General features: G+C 50.8%; 2 protein-coding genes across 7 annotated transcripts in view; one reads left to right on the forward strand and one right to left on the reverse strand.

The window, feature by feature from the left end:
- SAFB2 (scaffold attachment factor B2) overlaps positions 1 to 10,008 on the forward strand; it is a 28,584-nt gene extending 18,576 nt beyond the window's left edge. For 2 of the 6 annotated variants that reach the window (XM_027969822.2, XM_042250103.2), the window contains exons 13-21: positions 389 to 480; positions 3,154 to 3,290; positions 4,212 to 4,502; positions 5,397 to 5,537; positions 6,638 to 6,680; positions 7,551 to 7,681; positions 9,083 to 9,195; positions 9,314 to 9,380; positions 9,636 to 10,008. In XM_027969822.2, the coding sequence (XP_027825623.1) occupies positions 389 to 480; positions 3,154 to 3,290; positions 4,212 to 4,502; positions 5,397 to 5,537; positions 6,638 to 6,680; positions 7,551 to 7,681; positions 9,083 to 9,195; positions 9,314 to 9,380; positions 9,636 to 9,762 (1,142 nt within the window). In that variant the 3' untranslated portion in view covers positions 9,763 to 10,008. The other 4 variants (XM_060415549.1, XM_042250104.1, XM_060415548.1 and 1 more) reach the window with 4 other exon arrangements.
- A 2,022-nt stretch (positions 10,009 to 12,030) lies between these two features.
- LOC101112316 (small ribosomal subunit protein eS24-like) lies at positions 12,031 to 21,533 on the reverse strand. Its single transcript, XM_012178052.5, has 2 exons — positions 21,460 to 21,533; positions 12,031 to 12,525 (listed from the first exon to the last, which is right to left on the reverse strand). Exons 1-2 carry the CDS (start codon positions 21,531 to 21,533, stop codon positions 12,117 to 12,119), a joined length of 483 nt encoding a protein of 160 aa, XP_012033442.2. The 3' UTR covers positions 12,031 to 12,116.
- Positions 21,534 to 25,857: the final 4,324 nt, after the last annotated feature.

A 25,857-nucleotide genomic window follows, 5' to 3' on the forward strand; every position in this document is an offset into this window, starting at 1 on the left:
AAGATGTGTGGGCGGAACACACGTCCTATTGGGTTCACCTTGAAGCTGCTGGGGTTTAGTGTGGGGGTGAAGGAAGCCTGCAGGTAGCAAATGTTTGCACCCATATTGCAGAATGCACTTTGATCCTCATTTATGCCGTAAGATTCGAACAGATCACCCCAGATGAGTAAAGGCCAGTCGGGGGACACCAGCCACTTCACACCCAATGTTGCCATGTCAGCAGCGCTTTTTATCACATCGGAGAGGCGAGTAGGGGCACCAAGGCTCCAGAGCTTAGCAGCAGTCCGTGGAAGGCGTGTCCAGAGCCCCCAGTCAGCCTGGGGCCCACCTGTGGTCAGGGAGGGAGGGTGTCGACATGTGTTCATAGACGGTGTGTTTTTTCCTGAAGGAAGCAGAGGAATGGAACGAACTGTTGTGATGGATAAATCCAAAGGGGAGCCTGTCATCAGTGTGAAAACCACAAGCAGGTCAAAGGAGAGAGTGAGTATTGCCCCTGCCTTCTCGAGTCCCGCCGGTTCCAGTGACGGTTTAACAACCACATTGATTTGTGTTACGAGAACAGCATTGTTTCACTCTTGAAATGTTAAGGTTCTTTGAAGTACTTAGGAGACATGTTGCTATTAATAACAAGACTGTGCACAGACATGGATTAGGTTCTGAAACTTACTCTGAAACAATCCTTAACTATGTTTGTAGCCCATAAACAAGTTGACCCTTTGCCAGTCCTGTTATTCTATACCATCTTCCAGGAGAGCTGATTCATGAACTGGATAGAATGGGCAAGGCCTAGGGCTTGTCAGGCTGGAAGGCAGGTTCTGCTCATTTTCTGTAGCTGTTTTTCTAGTTTTTTATTAAATTAACCAAAAAGACAAGTTGAGCCCACCTGCCTCTCTTTCATGATCAGAGAGTGAGCTCCGTTGCCTGTGTGGCCTGCACCACAGGCAAGCTGATTGCTTCTTTTACTTTTTCTACTCTGGCAAACTGAACCCTTTGCTTCCCAGCTGAAGGTTCTAACTAAAACATTAGCGAGGAGAGCAGTACCCTTTTAGTGAATACAGAGCTAGCAGTGTTCACCCAAGAGCACTTTATGATGTTGAGGCTTAATTTTGAAATGAGCACATGGGGTCCATAAAGCGGCAGTTCCCAATGCTGTGTTCCCCTGAGGAGAATCATAAAATGCAGAGAAAAACCAAGGAAGGCCAATAATCTCACCAGCCAGATAACTCTGATGTTAAACAAAAATGTAAACTTGATGAGAAATACAACTAGTACAGAAAGAGATGAGGTAAGCAAAGCGGAAGCCTCCGCTCTGCATGGGCCCCTCTCAGCGGCCAGTGCACCTGCCACTTGCGTATCTACACGCACAGCACCATGGGGCCTGGGCCTCCTGGGACTTGCTGTGCACATCGGTGCTGTCTTGTGAAGCTTTATATATGAGACAAAAAGGTCGGCTTTAAAGTTCAAATTTCGAAGTGATTATAGATTCATAGGAAGTTGTCAGAGATAGCACAGAGGTCCCAAGAACCTGCCGGGTGGCTCGGTCCCAGTTAACTGTGGAGGTGGGGCAGCACCAGGACACTTTGTCAGCAGTGTAGACTTGAGTCCTGCCACTTGAGTCCACGTGCACACCTGGTCCCTCAGCACAGAGGTCTCCTCCTAGACACCCCTGTAACGTTGCCCACCCCGCCAGTCCATCCCCAGCGCTGGAAGCCTGTGAGCGGTTTTTTTTTGTCACCAGCATGGTGTCCTGAAAATGTGTGTATGAAATCATACAACCATGACCTTGAGATTGGTCTTTGCCCTCAGCATAGTATCCCTGAAATCCATCCAGGTGTGTGTGTGGGGGGGTGTCCTTTTCCTGGTAAAGCTTTACTACTGAGCTGTGGGTGTACCGTGGTCATTTTGACCAAGGCCCCTGCTGATGGACACTGGGCTGTCTCCATGTCCCCTCTGGACGCAGCATTTGTGGGTATGCCATTTGTCAGGGCAGGTCCAGAGCTGCAGACACATTGTTTGTTGTGGTAGATGCTCATTGAGTGCCCTTCAGAAAGGTTATGGAGGATACTGGCATGTGCCAGGCCACTAAAAAGTGCCTAGGGCAGGCTGTGGACCCGGGAACCCAATGTGAGACACACACCTCTCCCCTCGCCACTGCCACGCCATCCTCCCCAGCAGATGACATCTGTACCTCAGGATGTAAGCCGTCTGTCCTTCCCTTCTCCAACCTGCAGTGTGTGCTCAGACTCCCAATTCTGCCCTCCTTGCAGATCATTGCGGTGTTTGGGGTTGTGAACCTGTCCTTGTAATGAGCGTGGACAGGTCTCCTCTGTATCCCCTCCTTTTTTTTCCCTCTTCAGTAAAATGTTTGGTTATGACCTTTCACTTTCTTTCTTTCTTTTTTTTTTTTTTTCACTTTCTTTCTTTTGGATTGCTTTGTTTTTCGTTGATATTTTGCCCCTCTGTGAGCTAGTTAAGAAAAGACTGCTGAGGAGCTTTTTAAAGAACGTATCCCAGGTTCCTTCCCTGGGAACTGTGAGGCAGTGGGTCCACAGGAAGCCCTGGGTTCTGAGTTACACAAAGCCCTCCAGGAGAGGCTGGCTTGTGGCCAGTGTGGGAGCCCCAGCCTTGGAGAGCCTCAGAATGGAAGTCATTTGTCAGTGTTTCTTGCCTTCTCCCAGAAATGGAAGAGCACAGAAGTGCTCACAGTACTCTGCTTTATCTGGAGTGCTGGTTTACACCTGTGGGCCTTTGGCTTGCTCTGTATGGAGGCCTCCTGCCTGAGCCCTGAACCAGCGGTCGAGGGGTGACCCCACCGAGCAGAGGGATTGCCGCGGGGGCTGGTGCGCCTGCCCTGTGCCTCTGGGGAGCCTGGTTTTGCTGTAGATAATGCAGAGCGCTTGGCTCTGCGATTTCAGAGAAACTGCTTGCTGAGGTTTTACTCTACCCCTTCTCTTTCATTAATGCCCTTTGCAAGATTTGAAAGCAAGGCTGTAGCATCAGAACTCACACAGTGAGGCAACCTGTGCTGGGGCCTCCCTGTAAACCCCAGGGGACCCAAGGTTCTTAGTCTAGTCCAGACATGCTAATTCCACTTGCCTCCTATGTTTGTCATCATCATTTTCCTGACATTAATAAGCCAGTTTTGGTCAACAGAGCTCAAAGAGTCAGGATCGCAAGTCGGAAAGCAAGGAGAAGAGAGACATCCTGTCGTTTGATAAAATCAAAGAACAGAGGGAGCGAGAGCGCCAGAGGCAGCGGGAGCGGGAGATCCGAGAGACAGAGAGGCGGCGGTGAGTGGGGTCTCTTCTCGGGGGGGATTGCCCTTCCTCCCAAGCCAGTAGCCTGGGCTTGCTGGCCTCCTGCTGTCCATGCTGCACCCACCCACCCCACGACGTAGTTGTCCCAGCACAGTCGTCCAAGCCTGTTTCTGCTCAGCAGCATCTCCTCTGGCTGAAGTTGTGCCCTGGCCCAGGTAGCACACGTACCCAGGCCACCTGTGGCTTTGACAGAGGAGGGTCTCTGGGGTTGAGACCTCAGTTTTCCCCACCAAACTGGATCAACAGCTTCTCCAGTTTGTGCCCTTGGTGTAGAGCCTTCCCTGGCGCCCTGGGAGCGAGTGAGGAGAGCAGGGGGGCATCCCCAGCTCCTGTGCCAGCTCCTATGTGCGGTGGCTGAGGGGCAAGACCTATGATTCCTTCACTGGTGCCTGGCTTTTTCCTGTCCCCACACCATCTTAGGTCCCTTTCAAAATGCCACGTGTTAAACGTACACCCTCGGAGAGGGAAAGGGTGACAAAAAGAAGCATGAGTTGCCTCTCAAGGAGAGTGGCTGTCATCCGTGTCTCCAGGGTTTTATCTGCTCAGGAACTTCAGGGTAGCGGTTATCCTTTGCTTTCTTTACTTTTCTGCCGTTTACCTGTGGTTTCATTCTGGTGCTCTTTGAGCAGGTCCTCCTGGTCTGGACCTGAGGCTCTGTGTCTACTCGCCATCATCCCTCCCTCCCAGCTCACCCTGGTTTTGCTAGTTAGAGAAGGGGAAAGGATGAAGTTTGGGGTCTCTGGATGATCAGAGCAGTTCAAGGGGCGGGTTGGAGCCTATGAGGGGGCAGCCAGGTCACATCCAGGAGCTTGATGTGTCCAGGCTCCCTCCGAGGACCTCGGTGCCCAGGCACCACCATGTGGGAAAGTCAGGGTGGCCTTCCTGTGTCTGCAGAGAGCGTGAGCAGCGGGAGCGGGAACAGCGCCTGGAGGCCTTCCACGAGGGCAAGGAGAAGGCGCGGCTGGAGCGGGAACGCGAGCAGCTTGACCGCCAGTGGCAGCGCCTGGAGCGGGAGCGCCTGGAGCGTGAACGGCTGGAGCGGGAGCGGGAGCGCGTGGAGCGGGAGCGCCGGCGTGAGCAGGAACGTATCCAGCGGGAGCGTGAGGAGCTGCGGCACCAGCAGGAGCAGCTACGCTATGAGCAGGAGCGGCGGTCGGTGGTCAGGAGGCCCTACGACATTGGGCGGTAAGGCCACAGCCAGAGCGGGGTGTGGCTGCGTCCACCTTGGTGTGGGGAGTTGGGAGTGCTGAAGATGGACACCTGGGCAGAGCTCGTAGCTGCCGCCTCCGCAGCTAGTAGAGTATCTCCAGAGCTGCCACTTGCTGGAGGCTTGGTGATGCTCTTGCCTTGGCAGTCCTTTCATCGGCGCTGTGGTTCCTAGGGGAGCTTGACACTGTCTAGTGGGGAGGAGACAGGCAGGCATGCGTTAGGCCGTGTTCCCTGCCGTCTCCTTCGGGCTCACATGTCCTCCCTGGAGTGAGAGTCACAGAGACGGTGCTGTGGAAAAGCAGGTTGCCTTCTAAGAAAGGAGGTTTATCTCTCTCCGCCTTCTCTGAGCTGCTTAACTGACGGTCTCCCATCACCCCACCACCTTTGAGCCTAATTTTCTAGTAAAAATCAGGAAGAAGATAATTGGAGACCATCCCAAGTTGTGTGTAGTTCGCTGTCATCCGATCTAATTCCCTTTGCTTCTGAAAAGCACGGAGAGAAGTTCAGATTACCATAGATGACGAGTTGGAAATGTGGTAACTCAGAACGTTGTTTCTGGAGAATCAAATATTTCATTTTACTTGCATTTGCGCTCTTGTGGGGATCAAGGTATTAACAGCCTTGTGATACAATTAGTTCACGCAGTGGTTCTTCTTTCAGGACTGTCAAATGAGAATGCCAGGGTGCCTGTTGGTAGTTTGGGGTTTTTAATAAATCAAAGCGATAATGACTGAATGTTTAGAGATTAGCCATGCAGGGCATTTTAAATGATACTGTGTCTGGAGAGAGCATTCCACTTCCACCCTCTTATTTTTTCCCCTCATTCTCTCTCATAAGTGAAATTTGCATCTTTTTAAAAATGAAAAACAGGCGAGATGACACCGGTTGGCCAGAAGGAAAGCGCATGGCCATGGAGGACAGGTACCGCCCGGACTTCCCTCGGCCTGATCACCGTTTCCACCACTTCGACCACCGTGACCGGGGCCGGTACCAGGAGCACGGAGCTGACAGGTCAGTGCCCCACCCCTCTCCAGCAGGGCTGGGTCTCCATCTCTTCTCGTGCTGGAGGTTCCTAGTGACCGCCATACGAGGGATTTAGAGACAGACCTTGAGCGGGATGTGGGAATCGGTGGTCCCTTAGGGTATTTTCGCTTTGACTATGGGGAAGGCCTCATGGTGTGTGTTTCATGCACTGTCCTCTTACGATACACGGCTCCCAGGCTCTGGGTTGCATAGCTCCCTGGGGTCTCCCTGGCCACTCTTCCTTCTTGTCCCTCCCCTAGCAGGAGCTGCACTGGAGCACAGGTCTTTGAGGAGGGGAGGGCATGGCCCAGCCTCCTTGTTCTCACAGATGAGGAAGTGGTTTAGAGAAAGGCCGTGACCCACTGGAGCCATCTGCAGGGGTCACTGACCCGCATGGGGCCCGAGCCAGCCTACACCAAGGGGGCTGACTATAGGATGTGGCAGTGGCCCTCTCAGGCCTGCTTTGTGTTTTAAGGGTCTGGGGGTGTAATTTTTTTTTGTCAGTGCCTCTTTAACGAAGACTATCTCATTTATTAGAAAGGCAGCCCCTGATTTTCCAATTTAAGCATTCTCTCTTTAAGTTTCTCATTGTGCTCCCCCAGGCTGCATATCCTTGAGCCATTTCATTGCTCATTAGCTCCTCCATGAGGGAAGGGAGATGGGGGTGAAGACAGGCTGAGACACCACTCATTTATTTAATCATGGCTGGACTTGGTTTCTGATGTGTTAGTCACATGGGTCAGATCATACCAGAGGCTAAGACCACGAAGGCTCTCTTATTACCCAGTTTGTCACCAGGCCACAGATTAATTTGGCATTGGCTTCATGGGTTGGGTCTCTACTTCTGAGACCCCTGTGAAGGATTTTAGTTCAGTAAAACCTTCCTCCCCACTTTCTTAGGCTCTGACTTCACTCCTACCCCCAGGGAGCTGTCAGCCAGCTCTTTTTTCAGGCCTGTCCATCAATTAATTGTTCTCATGTGGTGAAAGAGGATAAGTACCTCAGTTGTTGGACTCTTCTGTGTGGTCTGCAGCAGTGTCCGAGAGAGCCGTCAGCTGCCACTGGAATGAGATACTTCTGTTTTGCAGGAGGGAAGGTTCAAGGTCAGTGATGGGAGAGCGAGATGGGCAGGTGAGTAAAAGCCAGACCTCAGGCTGGGAGTATGGCTGCTTCTGTGCAGTGGGCAGACGTGGACATTATATATATAGGGCTTGTTCTTCATCTTATTCAATAGGAAGTGAATAAAGAGGATTGATTGTCTGCTTATGTAGCGTGCCTTCCAGTCTAGACACGTGGGACCTCCCAAACGGGGGCTTAGCAGCCTGCTGGGGTCATTTAGCCTGTGTTTTAGGGCATCCCTGTCAGGTACTAGGGTGGTTGCCTCTGTCTGAGGGTCTGTGGGTACCCTAGGGTGTCAGCTCAGAGGAAAGCAGATGCCACCCCCATGAGACAGGTGGGGGCAGCATCAGAGTCGTGGCTGTTTAAATGGGGTCGGGAGGCGGAGGGGGTGGTGAAAGAATATATAGCCTCCCTTGCTCCCAACATGTGCTGACTTGCAGAGCACTGACTTGTTTGGCCAGGGGCGTTGAACCACTCCCAGCAGCACTGCTGGCTTCCAGGCCTCCACAGTACTGAGTCTGAGGGCGCTGGCCTGCCCTAGTGGTGTAGGGGAAGCTTCCTGTCACCAGCAAGGAGCAGGTGTTGGTCATCTTCAGGGAAGACGGGTCTGAGTGATGCCTTGGTGGACCCAGAGTCTGGGACTGTCCTTGCTCACAGGGCCAGGGGGCCCTCTGCTGGTCCTTCATGTGCATCAGTGATGGAGCTTTAGGGGTGCTCGGGGTTCTCAAGTGAGGAAGGGATCAAGAAGTGTCAGAAGGGGCCTGGGCATGGCCTCTTGGGTGGCAGGGTCTTCAGGTTGACCAAACCCAGAGGGTGGGCCTGCCACAGGCCTATCCAGGAACAGTGAGGCTGGAGTCGCCCTGTCCCTCTTGCGCCTTCCAGCACTACTCAGACGAGCGCCACAGCCATGGAGGACCACCAGAGCGCCACGCCCGCGACTCCCGAGACGGCTGGGGCGGCTACGGCTCCGACAAGAGGATGAGCGAGGGCCGGGGGCCGCCACCTCCACCCAGGTTAGCGGGCAGGCCACGCCAAGCCTCCCCGGGGGCATCACTGCCCTCACTTGGTCCCAGCTTGGCTTCTGTGCGAGGGATCCAGGTGTATGTGCCCACCAGCTCACCTGGAACAGTGTTAGCTCTAGGGGTGATGGTCCCTATCGCAGGCCCCGGCTGCTGAAGCAGGTAGCCCTGAGGCTGTCTGAGGCTTGTCCCCTGTCAGTAGTAGAGAAGCTTCACTCGGCCCTGTGCTCCAGAGTTGTCTAGGTGTCTTGTCAGGCTGGTGACACAATCACCAGAAGTCTCTGCCACATCTCTAGGGGTGTTTCGGATATTGATCAAAGACTAGGGTGCCAGTTGGATAGATAGTGACCTGCTTAACGCCGAGTTCTCTCAGGTTGTTCAGCCACTGTGTCTTCAGTGTACAGGGGTGAGCTCATGCTCTGGCTGCAGGCTATGTGGAGCTGTGTCACTGTGGGACCGGGTGGCTGTCATACACAGCCTGGGACCAGGTGGCTACACCTGCACATGGGGACTGGGTTTGGATTGTCAGCTCCCAGGGTTTCTGTCTGAAACAGCTGTTTCAAGATAACACTGTGCAGTTCGTTGTCGACAGTGCACAGTTGGATGGCTTTCAGTTGATCCATGGATCCATGCATCCATCCCACAACCCATTTCAGAGCATTTACATCACCCCCCCCAAAGAAGCCCCCATAAGCAGACCCTCCCCATCTCCCTGGCAACCACTAACCCACTTTCCCTCTCTCTGGACTGGCCTGTGCTGGACGTTTCCCATCAGTAGAATTACACACTGTCTGTCTATGTCTGCTTCTCTCAGTGAGCAACATGTCCTCAAGGTGCATTCGTGTTGGAGAGAATCTCAGGGCTTTTCTCCTTTTCCAGGCTGATGAATCTCCCAGTGTATGGAGAGACCACATTTTTTGTATTTGTTCATGAATTAGTTAATGGACACTTTGGTGGTCTCCACTTTGGGGTGGTTGGTGTACAAGTTTTGTGTAAATGCAGGTTTACCGGTCTCAGACACGTTGGAATGGAATCGCTGGGTCACATGGCCGTTCTACATTTAATGTTTCAAGGGACCACTGTGCTATTTTCCAGTGCGGCTGCACTGTTTCACATTCCCAGCAGCCCGGTGTGAGGATCCCTGTGTCTGCATGTCCTCACCTGCACTTGGCACCATCGTCTGTCTTTTTAATAGTAGCCATCCTGACTGGTGAGGTGGTTGTGACGTTAGCTGTGCTGAAGACCTACTCGTGTGCTTATTGGCCACATGTGTTTGTCTGGGGAAGTGTCTCTTCCCGTTCTTTGCCAGGAGGGCACAACCCCCCAGCCACAGCCACAGCCTCTCCCTGGAGGCATAGTGGGACCTTTGTGTGTCTGCCTTTTGTTTTGGCAAAGGGGTGGCCGTGACTGGTCGGAGCACAACCAGAGGCTGGAGGAACATCAGGAGCGCACCTGGCCGGGCACAGTGGATGCAGACACAGCAGGCCGGGAGCACTCGCGGTGGCAAGGTATGGGCTGACCCCCGCCTGCAGGTCTGGTAGGGCTTCTGGGCAGGGGCGGCCAGGGTTCCCCCAGCTTTCCCAGGGCTTCTGAGAAGGGAGTGTTAGACTCTTCCTTCCCTTCCAGGTGGTGAGAGGGGCCTGTCTGGACCCTCGGGCCCCGGGCACATGGCAGATCGGGGCGGAATATCGGGGTAAGTTTTGTCTGCCCGTAAAATAGGTTTCTTCTCGCTCTTCAGTTCCTCTCACTTTCTGCATCCTTGATCAGCTTTCTGGTTGAGTGTTTTGAAAACGCTCCCATAGCGGCCCTTGACAACTTTTGCAACTAACAGTCCTCCCCAGAAGGCAACCTGTGGTTGTGAATTTTCTCCTCTGGAAAGAGCCAGGGGGCTCTGAGCCTGCTGCTGCGAGGTGACACGATGAGAACACACACGTGCCTTTGTTCCTAGGCGAGGCGGCTTTGCACACGGCGGGCACACCCAAGGTGATGTGGTGCCTGCCGGAGGCCTCGACAGCGATGGACTGGCTGGCCAGGACCGGGGCAACAGAGACCCCCACTTCACCCGCCACTACTAGACCCCACCCCTCCACGCGTCCTGGTAGGCGGACAGATGTACTGTTGAACTCTTAGCAGAGTTAACCTTGAACTTGTGGAATCTTTTAAGAAGCAAAAGCAAATCCTGCCACCGTGTTGTAGCTCAATCCAATGTGAATTCACTTTTTTTTTTTTTTAATAAATGTGTTCTTGTTCTGCCATTTTTAAGACAAGGTTTCTGTTACTGAGGCATTCCATTTTCCATTAATAAAAGTTTATGGTTCTCACCTGTGTATATGTATCGGTGATTACAGAGCAGAGCACAGGGTCAGCCCTCAGCGGCATCACTGTCTGTTTGGAAAGCAGAGGCTGGCTCACATTCCTGAATTCTCACAGCTCCTGTCCCCATCTTACAGAGAAGGAAACGGGTGCAGGGGTCACATTGTTCACCAGAGTCCCAGAGCCCTTAGGTGGCAGAGCTGGGAAGGAATTAGGAATTCTTCACCAATGGGGAGGGTGTGTGCATCCGGGGGCCCTGGGACCAGTCACTTTACCTTACAGTTCTGTGCGATTTGTGGGTCTGGCTGAGGGGCGGGGTTGGGCAACCCCTGCTTGGCATGAGCCCAGCGGTGCTGGATCCACCCGTTTTTCTGGAAATGCAAGTTCATAGGTGAAATCTCATTTGTGATTATAAGTAGCAGTGATCTTCATTAAGGGCTTCCCTGGCAACGCGGTGAGAAAGAATCCGCCTGCAATGCAGGAGACACAGGTTCGATCCCTGGGTCGGGAAGATCCCCTGGAGAAGGAAATGGCAACCCACTCCAGTATTCTTGCCTGGGAAATCCCATTGACAGAGGAGTCTGGCGGGCTACAGTCCATGGGATTGCAAAGAATTGGACAAGACTTAGCACACTCACAGCAGGAATCTTCATTGAAAACCCCTGATGCCAAAGGGGTTGTTCACGAGCTTCTCCCAGCTCCATCTAGGCCCCTGCGATGTGACACCATGGCGAGGCGTGTCTCTGGAAGGATCGCTGGCCCTGCCCTTCTCAGGGGTGAGATGACCTGGTGGCTGTAAGGCTGACCCTGGGGCCCCTCTGCAGGGCTTGGGGGCAAGAGGGAGAGCTGCTTCCCTGAGTCCAAGCCCTGGACCTATGTCATCTGGACTGGCGAGTGATGAGTTAACCTGTGTGCAGCCTGCTAGGAACATGATTCCCTCCTTCCCCTCCCCTTCCCCTGTTAACTAGGACAGCCACCCACTGGCCCCAGAACAACTGCCAATTCTCCTGGAGTCCCCTGTGTTCCTGCTGGGTTGGTGAAGCAAGGGTTTAAAAGAGCAATCTGAAAACCTGACCCAGCTTGCCTTGATGCCTGCATATGAAAGTCAGGCCAGCGCTGGCACTCCACTGTCTGTCTGGCGGTCCCTGTCTGTCTGGATTGCCCAAACAAACACCTCCCTCACCACGGGGGCTTTTAGAGTCATTTTCCAACGACAAATGGACAGGATGCCATCTCCATGAGACACTGGGGCCCAGTGTGGCATGTTTCCTCCTGCGCGGAGAGCCTCATCTCACCCCACAAACTAGTCTGGAAACTAGGGTCCGGGGGGTTCGGAGTTGGCCAGAAGGAGCCAGATTGGGCTTGGGATCTGGAGGTGACACCTGTTTACAGATCTTGTCACAAGGTAGGAGCAAGTCCTAAATTTCAGAACTGGTGCTCCCGAGGGGGCCCCAGGAAGTGTGGAGAGTGGGCCAGTATCACCCCGCAGCCTGTGAGGAAAGACGGGCCCTTTCATCATTACCCAGGCCTAACACCAGGCTCCATTTTACTTGGATACACTACAGAATAGGTGATGTAAACATTTATTCTCTTCCAGTTATAGAGGCCAGGAGTCCAAAATCAAGGTGTCAGCACAGTTGGTTTCTTCTAAGGCCGTTGAGGGGGTTCTGTTACAGGCCCTTTCCCAGACTCCAATCCAGTCCAGTGAAAGTGAAAACTTTAGTCACTCAGTCATGTCCGAGTCTTGGCAACGCCATGTCCCCATCGACTGTAGCCCACCAGCCTCCTCTGTCCTTGGAATTCTCCAGGCAATACTGGAGTGGGTAACCATTCCCTTCTCTAGGGGATCTTCCTGACCGAAGGATCAAACCTGTGTCTCTTGTTTCCTGAATTGGCAGACAGGTTCTTTACCATTAGTGCCAGCTGGGAAGCACCCCCGACTGGTGGTCGTCAGACTTTGATGGTCGCTGGCAATCTTTGGCATCTTTTTTTCTTTAAGTCTTTATTGAATTGATTACAATACTGTTTTATGTATTTTTTGGTAAAAGGTCTTAGTTTATTCTCTCTTTCAAGAGAAATCTGCACAGTCACCACAGATACAGTCACTGCAGAATCTTTACTCCTTTTTTTTGCCAGCACCAACATCAGCCTTTGCAGTCCCCCTGACTTTCTTCATTCTGTTCTTGAGTTCCTTTGGCTGTTTTCTTGAGGTCTTTTCCTTCTCATTTAGGCCATGTTTTGTAAGCCTGTGTTTGGACTCTTTCTTTGCGTAATCCAAGGAATCATAAATCATTCCAAAGCCAGCTGTCTTGCCACCAACAAAATGGATTCGCAATCCAAATACGAAGATGACATCTGGTGTGGTCTGGTACATTCTGGCCAGTTTTTCCCAAATTTCTGTTTCAGGTACTGTTGCCTTTCCAGGGTGAAGAATATCTGTGACCATTTGTTTCTGCTGAAGTAGTTGGTTGGTCATGAACTTCCTGGTCCAGATAGTTACTGTGTCATTCACAATGGCAGCTGATCTTCAAGCAGCCAGGGAGGAAAAAAAAAAAACAATACTTTTTTTTATGTTTTATTTTTTTGTCCAAAGAGGCATGTGGGATCTTAGCTCCCCAACCAGGGATTGAACCCACACCCTCTGCATTGGGAGGCAAAGTCTTAACCACTGGACCACCAGGGAAGTTTCTAATCTTTGACATCTCTTAACTTGTAAATGTCTCTCTGCCTCCTTCATGCAGCCTTCTCCGTGTGTGTGTGTGTGTGTGTATGCGTGCATGTGTGTCTGAATTCCCCTTTTTATAAGATCACAGTCATGTTGGATTAGCACCCACCCTAATAACCTCATTTTAACCTGATTACCTCTGTGGACATGAATTTGAGCAAACTCCAGAAGATAGTGAAGGACAGGAAAGTCTGGCGTGCTGTAGTGCGTGGGGTCAGACACAACTGAGCAACTGAACAACAACAACCTCTGTGCAGATGTTGTCTTCAAGTATAGTCACATCCTGAGGTCCTAGGGGCCAGGACATCAACATGTGAATTTGGCAGGGAAAAGAGGTCACAGTTTTCAAAGATATACAGATTTTTCAGGAATGCAACTTCTGGGAAAATTGAGGAAAATGGCTTGTCATTTAGTCCAGAACCTTACAAAGAGCTGTTCACCGTTTCTGTGAACAGACCTGCAGGGTCTAAACATCCCCCCTGCTGCTTCTGCCTCAGATGAGCTGTCTCAATAGGCCCACGTGTCTGAGCACTTCATCCTGTGTTCAGTGTAACGAGGACTGCTGCCCCCGCATTCACAGGCTGAATTAGTATTTATCAGATATTATTGTCTTTTTATTTCTTCTGTTTATATCTGATAGAGCATCATATGATTGAGCTGCTGTTTTGTTGTTGTTAACTGTATGTGGTTAAGTCATAATGGGCTTCCCAGGTGGCACTAGTGGTAAGAACCTGCCTGCCAATGCAGGAGACGCAAGAGACACGGGGTTGATTCCTTGGTCAGGAAGAGCCCCTGGAGAAGGAAGTGGCAACCCATGGTATTCTTGCCTGGAAAATCCCTTGGACAGAGGAGCCTGGCAGGCTACAGTCCATGGGGTTGCAAAGGGTCAGACACCGCTGAAGCGACGGAGCACACAAGTCATATTAGCTCTGATTTTTATTTCTGGAGATAAAAGGGAAGTGGAAGAAAAGACATGTTATAAAAAGAATCTGCAGGGACTTCCCTGGCAGTCCAGTGGTTAAGATCCCATGCTTCAAATGGAGGGGGTGCACATTCTAACCCTGGATGGTGAACTAAGATCCAGCATGATGCGCAGTGTGGCAAAAAAAAAAAAAGAATCTGGGACACTTAGGTTGTGTCCACCTCTTGGCTGCTGTCAGTCATGCTGCTGTGAAGATGAGCGTGCCTGGATGTCTCTACACACCTGTTTTCTACTCCTGAATGTATACCTGGGAATGAAATTCCTGGGTCCTATGGTAATTCTAGACATTTAACTTTTGAGGAACTGCCAGGCTGTTTTCCATCGAGCCTGCCCCATCTTAACGTTCCCACCAGCCCTGCACGAGAGTTCCAAATGTGTCTCCATCTTCACTACTTGTTTTCTGAGTGTGTTTCTTGTTGTAAATAATAGCCATTCTAAGGACTTCCCTGGTGGCTCAGATGGTAAAGCATCTGTCTACAATGCAGGAGACCTGGGTTCGATCCGTGGGTCGGGAAGATCCGCTGGAGAAGGAAATGGCAATCCACTCCAGTACTATTGCCTGGAAAATCCCATGGACAGATGAGCCTGATAAGTTACAGTCCATGGGGTCGCAAAGAGTCGGACTCGACTGAGCCACTTCGCTTTCACTTTCGGGCTTCCTTGGTGGCTTAGTGGTAAAGTATCTGCCTGCCAACGCAGGAGCCACAGAAGATGGGAATTCGATTCCTGGGTGGGGAAGATCCCCCTGGAGAAGGAAATGGGAACCCACTCCAGTATTCTTGCCTGGAGAATCCCATGGACAGAGGAGCCTGGCGGGCTACAGTCCAGTGGGGAGCTAAGAGTTGGACACAACTGAAGTGACTGACCACCACCACCAATGAGTGTGTTAGTAGTGTGGATAAGCAAATTGTGGTCCAGCCATACAGTGGAATGTTGTTGGTTGTTGTTTAGTCGCTCAGTTATATTCTTTTCCATTATGGTTTATCACAGGATATTGAATATAGTTTCCTGTACTATACAAGTAAGACCTTGTAGTTTATCCATCTTATATATACCAATTTGCTAATCCCAGATTCCCAGTCCTTATAGATACATTCCTATCATGTTTTAGATTCCATATATGTGATATCATATGGTATTTTTGTTTTTGTCTGACTTATAATAATCTCTGCTGCTGCTGCTGCTAAGTCGCTCAGTCATGTCCGACTCCTAGCGACCCCATGGACTGCAGCCCACCAGACTCCCCTGTCCCTGCGATTCTCCAGGCAAGAACACTGGAATGGGTTGCCATTTCCTTCTCCAATGCATGAAAGTGAAAAGTGAAAGTGAAGTCGCTCAGTCGTGTCCGACTCCTAGCAACTCCATGGACTGCAGCCCACCAGGCTCCTCCATCCATGGGATTTTCCAGGCAGGAGCACTGGAGTGGCTGCCCTTGCCTTCTCCATAATAATCTCTAGGTCCACCTATATTGCTGCAAATGGCACCATTTCATTCTTTCACTGGCGTTATTCATTCTTTTTATGGCTGAGTAATATTCCATTGTATATAGGTACCCCTTCTTTATCCATTCCTCTGTTGGTGGACATTTAGATTGATTCTGTGTCATAGATACTGTAAATAGTGTTGCTATGAACACAGGTACATGTATAGGATGGCAAGATTTTTTAATTAAACTTTCTATATTTTATTGGGGTATAGCTGATTAACAATGTTTTTGATAGTTTCAGGTGAACAGCAAAAGGACGGAGCCATGCATGCATGCTAAGTCACTGACTCCGATTCTATAGACCATCGCCCACCGGGCTCTTCTGTCCATGGGATTTTCCAGGCAAGAATACTGGAGTGGGTTGCCATGCCCTCCTCCATTCTCCCCCAAACTCCTCTCCTATTCAGGCTGCCATATAACATTAAGCAGAGTTCCCTGTGCTATACAGTAGGTCTTTGTTAGTTATCCACTTTAAATATAGCAGTGTGCACCTGTCCTTGGGAAGGCAAATTTTTGTGTTACATATATTTTGCCACAATTTAAAAAAAATGCTTTAAAGGTCAGGGTTGGGACGGTTGGGTGTCATAGGAATGGCAACCACTGCAGCAGGCTTGGGAGACAGACTTGGAATCCAACCTACCTATCTGCCCATAGGAGTTAATAGTTCTTCTCTGTTTTGGCTTTGTTAACTGAGAATAGGACAGTATTTGTCATAGAGGGTCTTTGCCAAGATTAAATTAGTTAATAGACGTAAAAAGCTCCTGGAAAATGTTAAGTGCTCAGTAAATGTTAACAGGCACTGGGAGGCCTACCGGAATAGGGCCTAAGGTACTCATGCTCTCCGGGAGACCCATAAAATGTTTTCTGAGGCCCAGAGAGAAAGAGGGCAGAAATGATCAGCTTCAAAAATGCAAAGAGAAAACTGCAAAATCAGAATGAATACCTTATCACATGTCTCCACATTTACAAAAATGTGTCAACTCCATCAACCGCTAAATTCTGTATTCATAAAGATTTCATTACATTTCAAAACAGCTCCTAGGTTAAATTTTCTCACTTTGCAGGAATTCCCCAGCCTGCACAATGATTGCCAGTCTCAAATTGCACGCATTCCTCTTCGTTAAATATTTTCATATGCAGTGCTCTAAAAAGGACTTTTGAGTTTTTAAAAACACAGGCACAGAGTTGTCGGTTCCTGGGGATATGGTGCTCTTTCACTGGTTTGCAGATCGAGGGGCGGGGTCTCCACTGAGACCTCCCAGTGCTGCCCCTCCCCCATCCTCCAGAGGTTAGCCCATCCCTCCCTGGTTGGTCACAAGATCACAGGATGGTGAGGCGAGTGGGTTCACATTTCAGATTCTTCTTTTGTCAACTGTGTATGTATCCTTGGGAAAGTGACTTACCCTCTCTGGAGCTCTCAGAGTTCTCATTTCTCAAATGGGCATGATGCCTCCACCCCAGGTCACTGGGCAGATTGTGGTGGGTGACTGTGTCAGGTCCAGCCTTATGAGCTAGGGCAGGGGCATGGGGGGCCTTGGCATGCAGCTTGTGGGAATCTTTGTTTCCTGATCAGGGATCAAACCTGGGGCCTCAGCAATGAGTGTGCTGAGTTCTAAACACTCATTACCAGGGAATTCCCAGTATCACACTGATTTTATGATTTTAGAGTTTCACACGATACCTGCAAGAGAATTAGGTGTGTGTTCCCTCTGGCTGTCATAACAAATTCGCACAAACCTCTCACCTCAAAGTCTGGAGCTCTGAAGTCCTCCAACTCCAGGTGCCTACAGAGCTGTTTCTTTCCAAGGCACTAGGAAAGCGATCTGATTCCCTGCCTTTTCCAGCTTCTCCAAGCCACCCACATCCCTTGCCTCCTGGCCCCTTCCTCCAGCTTCAGAGCCAGGAAGGCAGCATATTTCTCATCATTTTTCCCCCGTCACATCTCCCTCTGACTATTAGGGGACAGTTTCCAAAATCACGAGCCTTGTCCAGGCCTGCTTGCCCGAATTGCCTCGCAACAGTAGGTCCTGAAAAGCAAAGTGGTGCTGCCTCTGAAAACTAACCCGAAGAATTTGAGAGGGCCCAAAAGGAGGGAGGAGATGCCAGCCCATAATATATCCTACCGACCTTCCAGAATCCTTCATGCTTGAATCCATCTTGAACAAGAGATGCACACACCGCCTGGAAGAACCAGGGTTGTCAGGGTGTGTGTGTGTGTGTGTACGCGCGTGCTCAGTCGCTCAGTTGTGTACAACTCTTTGTGACCCCCCTGGGCTGTAGCCCGCCAGGCCCCTCTGTTAAGAGAATTTTCCAGGTGAGAATACTGGTGTGAGAGACCAATTCCTCCTCCAGGGGATCTTCCCAATTTAGGGATCAAACCTGAGTCTCTTTCGTCTCCTGCACTGGCAGGTGGATTCTTTACCACTGAGCTACCAGAGAAGACCTAAGCCTGGTGACTCAGGCTAAATGTGGGCCGAACAAGATGACTGGCCAGAGGCAACTCAGAAACCAACCTCAGGACCATAAACCCTGAGCCTTCGAGCCACGTGGCAGAGCCGTTCTGGGTTCCTTTATTTGCTGCTTTCCACCCGGGCACCCCCTTCCCAACAAAGTCTCTTGCTTTGTCAGCCTGTGTGTCTCCTCAGACAATTCATTTCTGAATGTTAGACAAGAGCCCACTCTCGGGCCCTGGTAGGGTCTCCCTCCCTTCCTGGTACATGATCACAGTCAGGAAGGGATCTCTGATGTGGACTTCTTTGTAGGGGGGAGGGGGCATTATTTTGCCCGTCCCACTGGGATGTGACCAAATCTGTTTTGGGGACAGAGGTTCACAGGCATGAGTACTGACCAAGGAAGTGAGACAGTGGCTACCTGTGGCTTCAGGCTTGTGGCCTGATGGCTCAGATGGTGAAGCATCTGCCAGTGATGTGAGAGACCCAGGTTTGATTCCTGTTTGGGGAAGATCCCCTGGGAGAGGAAATGGCAACCCACTCCAGCACTCTTACCTGCAGAACCCCATGGAGAGAAGAGCCTGGTAGGCTACAGCCATAGGGTCACAAAGAGACATGACAGAACGCGAGAAAAAGCTGCCTGGCACTGACCCTGGGGTGATTAGGGCAGGGGGATAGTGACGCCTAGTGTGAGAGGAGCAAGTTGGGATGTGAGCTCTGAGTCAGCTGGTTTGCATGTGAAAGGCACCCTAGGGCGACTTGTTTGCTGTCTCTGGGAATTAGCTGGTCCTGGGAGGGGCTGAAGCCCCAGATGTCAAAGCATCAGACACAAGAAAATAAAGACATGGTTAACACATCCATGTCTAACTAATACACCCGGAACGCTGTTGATGTTCAGGCACTAAGTCGTGTCCGACTCTCTGTGACCCCATGGACTGCAGCATACCAGGCTTCCCTGTCCTTCACTGTCTCCCAGAGTTTGCTCAAACTCATGTTCATTGAGTCAATTATGCCATCCAACCAACTCATTCTCTGTCATCCCCTTTTCCTCCTGCCTTCAATCTTCCCCAGCTTCAGGGTTCTTTCAAATGAGTCAGATCTTCACGTCAGGTGGTCAAAGTATTGGAGCTTCAGCTTCAGCATCAGTCCTTCCAATGAATAATCAGGGTTGATTTTCTTTAGGATGGGCTAGTTTGATCTCCTTGGAGAAGGCAATGGCACCCCACTCCAGTACTCTTGCCTGGAAGATCCCACGGACGGAGGAGCCTGGTAGGCTGCAGTCCATGGGGTCACTAAGAGTAGGACACGACTGAGCGACTTCACTTTCACTCTTCACTTTCATGCATTGGAGAAGGAAATGGCAACCCACGGCAGTGTTCTTGCCTGGAGAATCCCAGGGATGGGGGAGCATGATGGGCTGCCGTCTATGGGGTCGCACAGAGTCAGACACGACTGAAGCGACTTAGCAGCAGCAGCAGCAGTTTGATATCCTTACTGTCTAAGGGACTCTCAAGAGTCTTCTCCAGCACCACAGTTTGAAACTATTCATTCTTCGGTCCTTCATGGTCGAACTCTCACATCCATACAGGACTACTGGGAAAACCATAGCTTTGACTATATAGACCTTTGCATCACAGTGATGTCTCTTTTTCAATATGCTGTCTAGGTTTGTCATAGCTTTTCTTCCAAGGAGCCAGCATGGTAGACACAGTGTAAATTCTTATTGAATCTATGCAGAGGAGAAAGAGAGAAAGGACACAATAATCCTATATCTTATGGACTTCCCCGGTAGTCCAGCGGTTAAGACTCTGCCTTCCAGTGCAGGAGGTGTGGGTTCGATCCCTGGTTAGGGAGCTGAGATCCCACATGCCTCACAGGCAAGAAACCAAAATATAAAGCAATATTGTAACAAATTCAATAAAGACTTTAAAAATGGTCGTGTCTGACTCTGTGCGACCCCATAGACGGCAGCCCACCAGGCTCCCCCATCCCTGGGATTCTCCAGGCAAGAACACTGGAGTGGGTTGCCATTTCCTTCTCCAGTGAATGAAAATGAAAAGTGAAAGTGAAGTCGCTCAGTCGTGTCTGACTCTTCGCGACCCCATGGACTGTAGCCCACCAGGCTCCTCCGTCCATGGGATTTCCCAGGCAAGAGTACTGGAGTGGGGTGCCATTGCTGTCTCCAAAAATGGTCTACATAAAACAAATTCTTAAAATCCTCTGTCTTCATGTTTTCATTCCTGTCTGGGTCTTCTGGGGCCTGGCCGAATTCTAGCTTAGAACGTCTGACAACCTTGTAGTAGTGTCTTCAGTCAACACCAGGTGGCAGACCGTCTCCACTGAGGTTGAGAGGGAACACTGGAATGTTCGGACACGTGCAGTAGTAAGGCTGCTGCTATTCCTGAGGAAGGTCCATGGAACACCTCTAGTAAGAGGTACCTGGGGGTGGAGGGATGGGCTTACTTATTTTTCAGTCACACCACCATGGTGGCTTGTGGGATCTTAGTTCCCTGACCAGGGAGAACCTGGGCCATGGCTGCAATAGTGCTGAGTTCTAACCACTGGACCTCTGGGGAATTCCCAGGGAGGGGCTTATTTAAAATGTAGGTTCCCAGGCCCAACTGACCCATTGACCCCTGGGAGGCTGACTGTTGAGAAGTGGCTTCCAGGGGCTCTTCAGGTCCTGTCAGGGAGGCCCCCGTGAGGGCTGGGTGACTTATGTGAGACCAAGCCAGGCTGGAGAATGTTATCCCAGCTCTACCTTTTGCCACCTGGATGACCTGGAACTAGTTACCTCAAACGCCTGAGTTTTTTCTTGCTGTCTTTTTTTTTTTTTGGCCACGCCACGCAGCATGTAAGATCCTCCCCAATCAGAGATCGAACCTGTGCCCCCTGCATTGGGAGCACAGAATCTTAACTACTGGATCTCCAGGGAAGTCCCTGAGTTTTCTCATTGTAAAAGGGGCTGGGGGATTTCTGAGGATGCAAGGAGCTGATGCATTTAAAGTGCTTTGCAGGCTTCCCTTGTGGCTCAGTGGTAAAGAATCTGCCTGCCAGCGCAGGAGACATGGGTTTGATCCTTGACCTGGGAAGATCCCACACGCTGCAGAGCAACTAAGCCCTTCCGCCACAACTATTGAGCCCGTGCTCTAGAGCCCAGGAGAAGAAACTACAGAGGCCAGCACTGTAGAGCCTGTGCTCCACAAGAGAAGCCACCGCAATGAGAAGCCCGTGCGTCACAACTAAAGAGTAGCCCCCACTCGCCGCAACTAGCGAAAAGCCTGTGCATCAATCAACAAAGGCCCAGCACAGTCAAAAACAAATAAAATTATTATTATTTTCTATTATTAGGTTGTACCAGGTCTTGGTAGGTATATGCAAACTCTTAGCTGCGGCATGCGGGATCTAGTTCCCTGACCAGGGATTGAACCCGGGCCCCCTGCATTGGGAGCACAGAGTCTTAGTGACTGAACCACCGGGGAAGTCTCTTGAATAAAAGTATTTTTTAAAACAGTCAAAAATAAGGTGCTTTGCGTAGGACCCAGCATCTGTGGGTGCTTAGCCAGTGACTGTGGTTGCAATCGATTCTTCTAGAAGAGCCAGGTCTAAATTGGGGCCTTCCGCCCCCTTGCAGTCTTGGGGAGGGGGTTAGATCTGCCCCCATGTCCACCACAGCTGTGATCTATAACCCTGTGTTAGCAGTTTTTCCAACAAGGGGCCCTGTTCGGGTGTCTGAAAGCTTCACACTGAGGGGTTAAGTGCCGGCAGCCGCTGATGCTGCCTCGCGGCTGCCTCCAATCTCACAGTCAGACCCACCTCGTGCCAGCCAGCCGTGAAACTGCCAGGCGCCCCACATAGCCAGCCACAGAAACTTCGCGCTGGGCCCCCATGGGGAGGCTCGTAAAACACTGAAGCTTCCCCTGCCAGCCCCGGCGGACCGAATATTTACAGACTCGGCTGAAATGAGACCCAGCAGGGCAAATTTCACAGGCAGCCCAGAAAAAGTCTCCTCGCCCCCTGTCCCTGGGTAAACAGGACACAGGGTGAAATGCAGTCTGTTAGGCCAAGGCCCACACTCTCAGCAAGACAAGATGGGACCTGGGCTTGACATAGTCGCTCAGTCATGCCCAACTCTCTGCAACCCCAAGGACTGCAGCCTGCCAGGCTCCTCTGTCCATGGGATTTCCCAGGCAAAAATATTGGAGTGGGTTGCCATTTCCTTCTCCAGGGGATCTTCTGGACACAGGGGTGGAACCTAGGTCTCCTGGCATTGGCAGGCAGCTTCTCTACCGCCGAGCCACCAGAGAAGCCAGAGAGAGCTCTTCTGTTTAGCAGCGGCTTCCAGGGCATTTCCTGTGTGCCAGACTCTGTGCTAGGGACAGAACAGCGACCATGACAGAGACAGATCTGCTCTGTGGAGCCCATGGGGAGCGTTTCAAGCAGGAGGTGGAGTGAGCCTGGCTTCCTGAAGGAGCTGAGTGGAAGGACACCCCAGGAGAGGGAACAGAATGTGCAGGAGCCCCTGGGAAGGAATGGGTTCAGCAATCTGGGAGGAACCTAGCAAACAGGAATGTGCGTGAGTTGGGTTCAGAGTGACCTGCGAGGTCCCAGTGGGGTCAGGGATCAGGCGATTTGGGGGCACTGGGGGTGGGGATGGCAGGCTTCAGCAATTGAAGGGATCCTCAGGCTCCTAGTAGGGATAAATGTGTCTGTTATCCCAGAAAGGTAACTAGCACTTTCTGTCTCCAGGGAACTGGCAGCAGCCAGTCCTGGGGAAGGGGCAAGCCAAGGTGGGCTCATGGCCAAGTTATCTGGACAAAGATAACAGCAGGAGAAACCCCTGCATACTCCAGGCATGAGGTCCCCCCACCCCTTCTCCAAAGACCCGAATGTAGGTGGTAGGAGCATGCTGGCTAGCAGAGCTGATAAGGTTGGTAGCTCATTCCCAACAGCTGCAGGCTAATGAGAGAGGCGGCTAATTCATGGAAGAGCAGTTGGGGGGCTGGGAGCGGGAAGAGTGGGAGAGAGAGAAAAAAAGATGGAGAGATGAAGAAGGAACAGAGCTGCAGAGAAACAGAAACAGATAGAAGGAAAAAGAGACAGCAGTGCACAGAGAAGACAGAGAGACTGAGGCGCAGAGAGAGAGCCACACAGACCAGTGCAGAGACAAAAGCAAACGCAGAGGGACCTGGAGATGCAAAGATATTGAACCTCAGAAGCTGCTGTGACCCCTGCCCCCCCACCACGTAGCCACTGGATGGTGCCAGAGAGCCACACTCTGTCCCACGGTTGTCCCTACCTGGCCTCTTGGCAAGCCCCAGTCCTTTTCTCTCCGCCTGTGGTTCCCTTACTGGTCCACTGGCACGTTAGCAGGAGGCCCGACCCCAGGGTGGAGATGGAGATGAAGGCTGGGGCAGGGTTTCGCAGGAATCAAGGATGTCCAGAATCCCTGTAAGCTTGCCACCCCCATGCCAAGGCCCTGTGCACGTCTCCTGCGCATAGCACTGCTTATCCTGGGGTGTGTTTTCATTGGTCTGGGTGTGTGTGTGCGCACGAGTGTTTTGAAGTGGGTGTGTCTGGTTTTATCTTGGAAGTGTGTATCTAGCCAGTCTTGGTCTCATTTTGTCTCAAGGTGTGTGTTGTGTGTGTGTATGTGTCTGTGTCAGAGGCTGGGGCAGGGGGGGTGTCTCTGTGTGTCTGATATTTCCATGCACTCATAAACTTGCCACACTCTCCTCTCCCCTCACCTTTCCCAGTAGTTCTGCATGGAGTCACCCAAGAAACTGGAGAACCAAAACATTCAGGAAAATTTCCTGGGATGCCAGAGGCAATGATCTCTGGAGAGACAAGAATGGGTGTCCACAGAGGTGACTGAGCAAATTTTAGGTTCTGCTAAACCTAAGCACTTACTTGGTGCTGCTTTTCATGCCGTGGACTCAGTTTCCTCATCTGTATAATGGGTCTGATATGATAGCAGCCTCATAGATTTGTTGTTCAGTGATAAAGCGAGTTAGGGTTTGTAAAGCTCTTTGAACCCTGCCTGGCACACAGCCTAAGGACTCAGTAAGTTTCAGAAACCATCTCTTTGATCCTTATAACTACAAGCACATCCATTAACCTGTAGGTCAGTGGGATCCCCTGAGAATTCTCCACTCACCACTAGGGATCTGAGGGTCATCTTAAAGACTCAAAAAAAGCTGCGTTGGCTCTTACTGAAGCACGTTAAGATCTTTGGAATCTTCAGTCTTTTTTGCATCATGTGGAATCTTTCGTTGCAGCATGTGGGATCTAGTTCTCTGACCAGGGATCAAACTCCAGCCCTTGGCATTGGGAGAAAGGAGTCTCAGCCATTAGACCACCTGGGAAGTCCTTAGAGTGTCTTTTTTTTTTTTTTTAACTTTTTAATCAAAGTATAGTTGATTTACAATGTTATGTTAATTTCTGCAGTACAGAGAAGTGACTCAGTTATACATGTTTCTTTTTAATATTCTTTTCCATTGTGGTTTATCCCAGGATATAGTTGAATATGGGCTTCCCAGGTGGCTCAGAGGTAAAGAATCTGCCTGCCCAATGCGAGGAGATGCAGGACACATGGGTTTGTTCCTTGGGGTGGGAGGATCTCCTAGAGGAGGAAATAGCAACCCACTCCAGTATTCTTGCCTGGAAAATCCCATGGACAGAGGAGCCTGGGAGGCTACAGTCCATGGAGTCCCAAAGAGTCAGACATGACTTAGCAACTGAGCATGTTCATGCATTGTTGAATATGGTTCCCTGTGCTATTCAGTAGAGCCTTGTCATTTATCCATTCTCTATAATAACTTGCATCTGCTAATCCCAAACTCCCATTCCATCCCTCCTGTATCCCCTCTCCCCCTTGGCAGCCATAGATCTGTGCTCTGTGTGAGTCTCTTTCTATTTTGTAGACAGGTTCGCTTTGTAGCATAGTTTAGATTCCACATATAAGTGAAACCATGTGGTATTTGTCTTTGTCTGACTTACACCACCACTTAGTATATAATCATCTCTAGGTCCATCCATTGTTGCTGCAAAATGGCATAATTTCATTCCTTTTATGGCTGAGAAGTATTCCACCGTATGCACTGGAGCTCTTATATGGAAAAAATTTATTCACCAGTTCTTATAAACATTATGTGGGCCCAAATAACCAAACAACAACAGAAACAACAGAAAAAACAGATTCAGCCCCTGGGCTTCCAGTTTGAGAGACCCTCTGATCCAAGGGAAAAGTTTCACCAAGAACTCTGTGTCACAAGAGGCTAAGTATTTGTGATTCCATAAGTTGGCCATGCCAAGTTCAGTGACTGTGTCACAGGTTGGGGCAAGCTAGCACAGTATTCTCCCTCCCTATCTACCTGCAGTACTGGTGGGGTGCAGGCCTCCACCTACACCCAGGCCTTCTGCCTCTGACTGCCCATGTATTCCTCTCCCTGCCAAGACAGCCAGAGTGATGTGTTGATTGCCACTCAGGATCCTGGCTCTAGGATTCTATTTTTTTGCCCACATGGTGCAGTTTGAGAGATCTTAGTTCCCTGACCAGGGATTGAACCCAGGCTCTGGCAGTGAAAAATGTGGAGTTCTAACCACTGGACCACCAGAGAATTCCCACTAGGATTCTAGAACATTCAGGAAGAGGGGAGATTCTTCTGAAGATCTAGAATGCCGGGCACTCTCAGATTCTGGGTGTCCACGATTTCAGAGATTCCACAATTCAGATCCGCCCAGGTTCTAGAACTCAGGGATTCACCAAGCTTGGCACTGCCCACTTGGGTCTCCCATAATTGCCCGTGACAGATAATACATTGTCTCGAGGCAGAAACCATGATCCCTCTAATCCAGTGGCCGAGGTGGAGGGCCTACCGCCTGCGGCCACCTGGCTTTTCCTAACGGCTTAATGAGAAAGTCAGAATTAATTGGAACTGGCACCCAGCACTTGCAGGGCTTGGCGTGGCCTGCTCGGCCTCCATATGTTAAAGCTGCACATCTCTGGTTCTGCTCTGACCTGTTCTGTACACCGACAGGTGTGTTGCCTGAAACTTGGAGGTTAGCCTGACAAGGGAGGTGTCTGGGGCTGTGGTGACCAGTGCCACAGGTAAAGTTAGCCCCCCCCCCCCGCCTGAGACAGTGCAACCAGCATTCTGGACCCTCATTCTCTCCCTCCTCTGGGCCTCAGTTTCCCTCCTTTTCTCAGCGAGA

The sequence above is a fragment of the Ovis aries genome, chromosome 5 (genome assembly GCF_016772045.2).
Source record: "Ovis aries strain OAR_USU_Benz2616 breed Rambouillet chromosome 5, ARS-UI_Ramb_v3.0, whole genome shotgun sequence".
In the NCBI taxonomy this organism is placed as follows: Eukaryota; Metazoa; Chordata; class Mammalia; order Artiodactyla; family Bovidae; genus Ovis; species Ovis aries.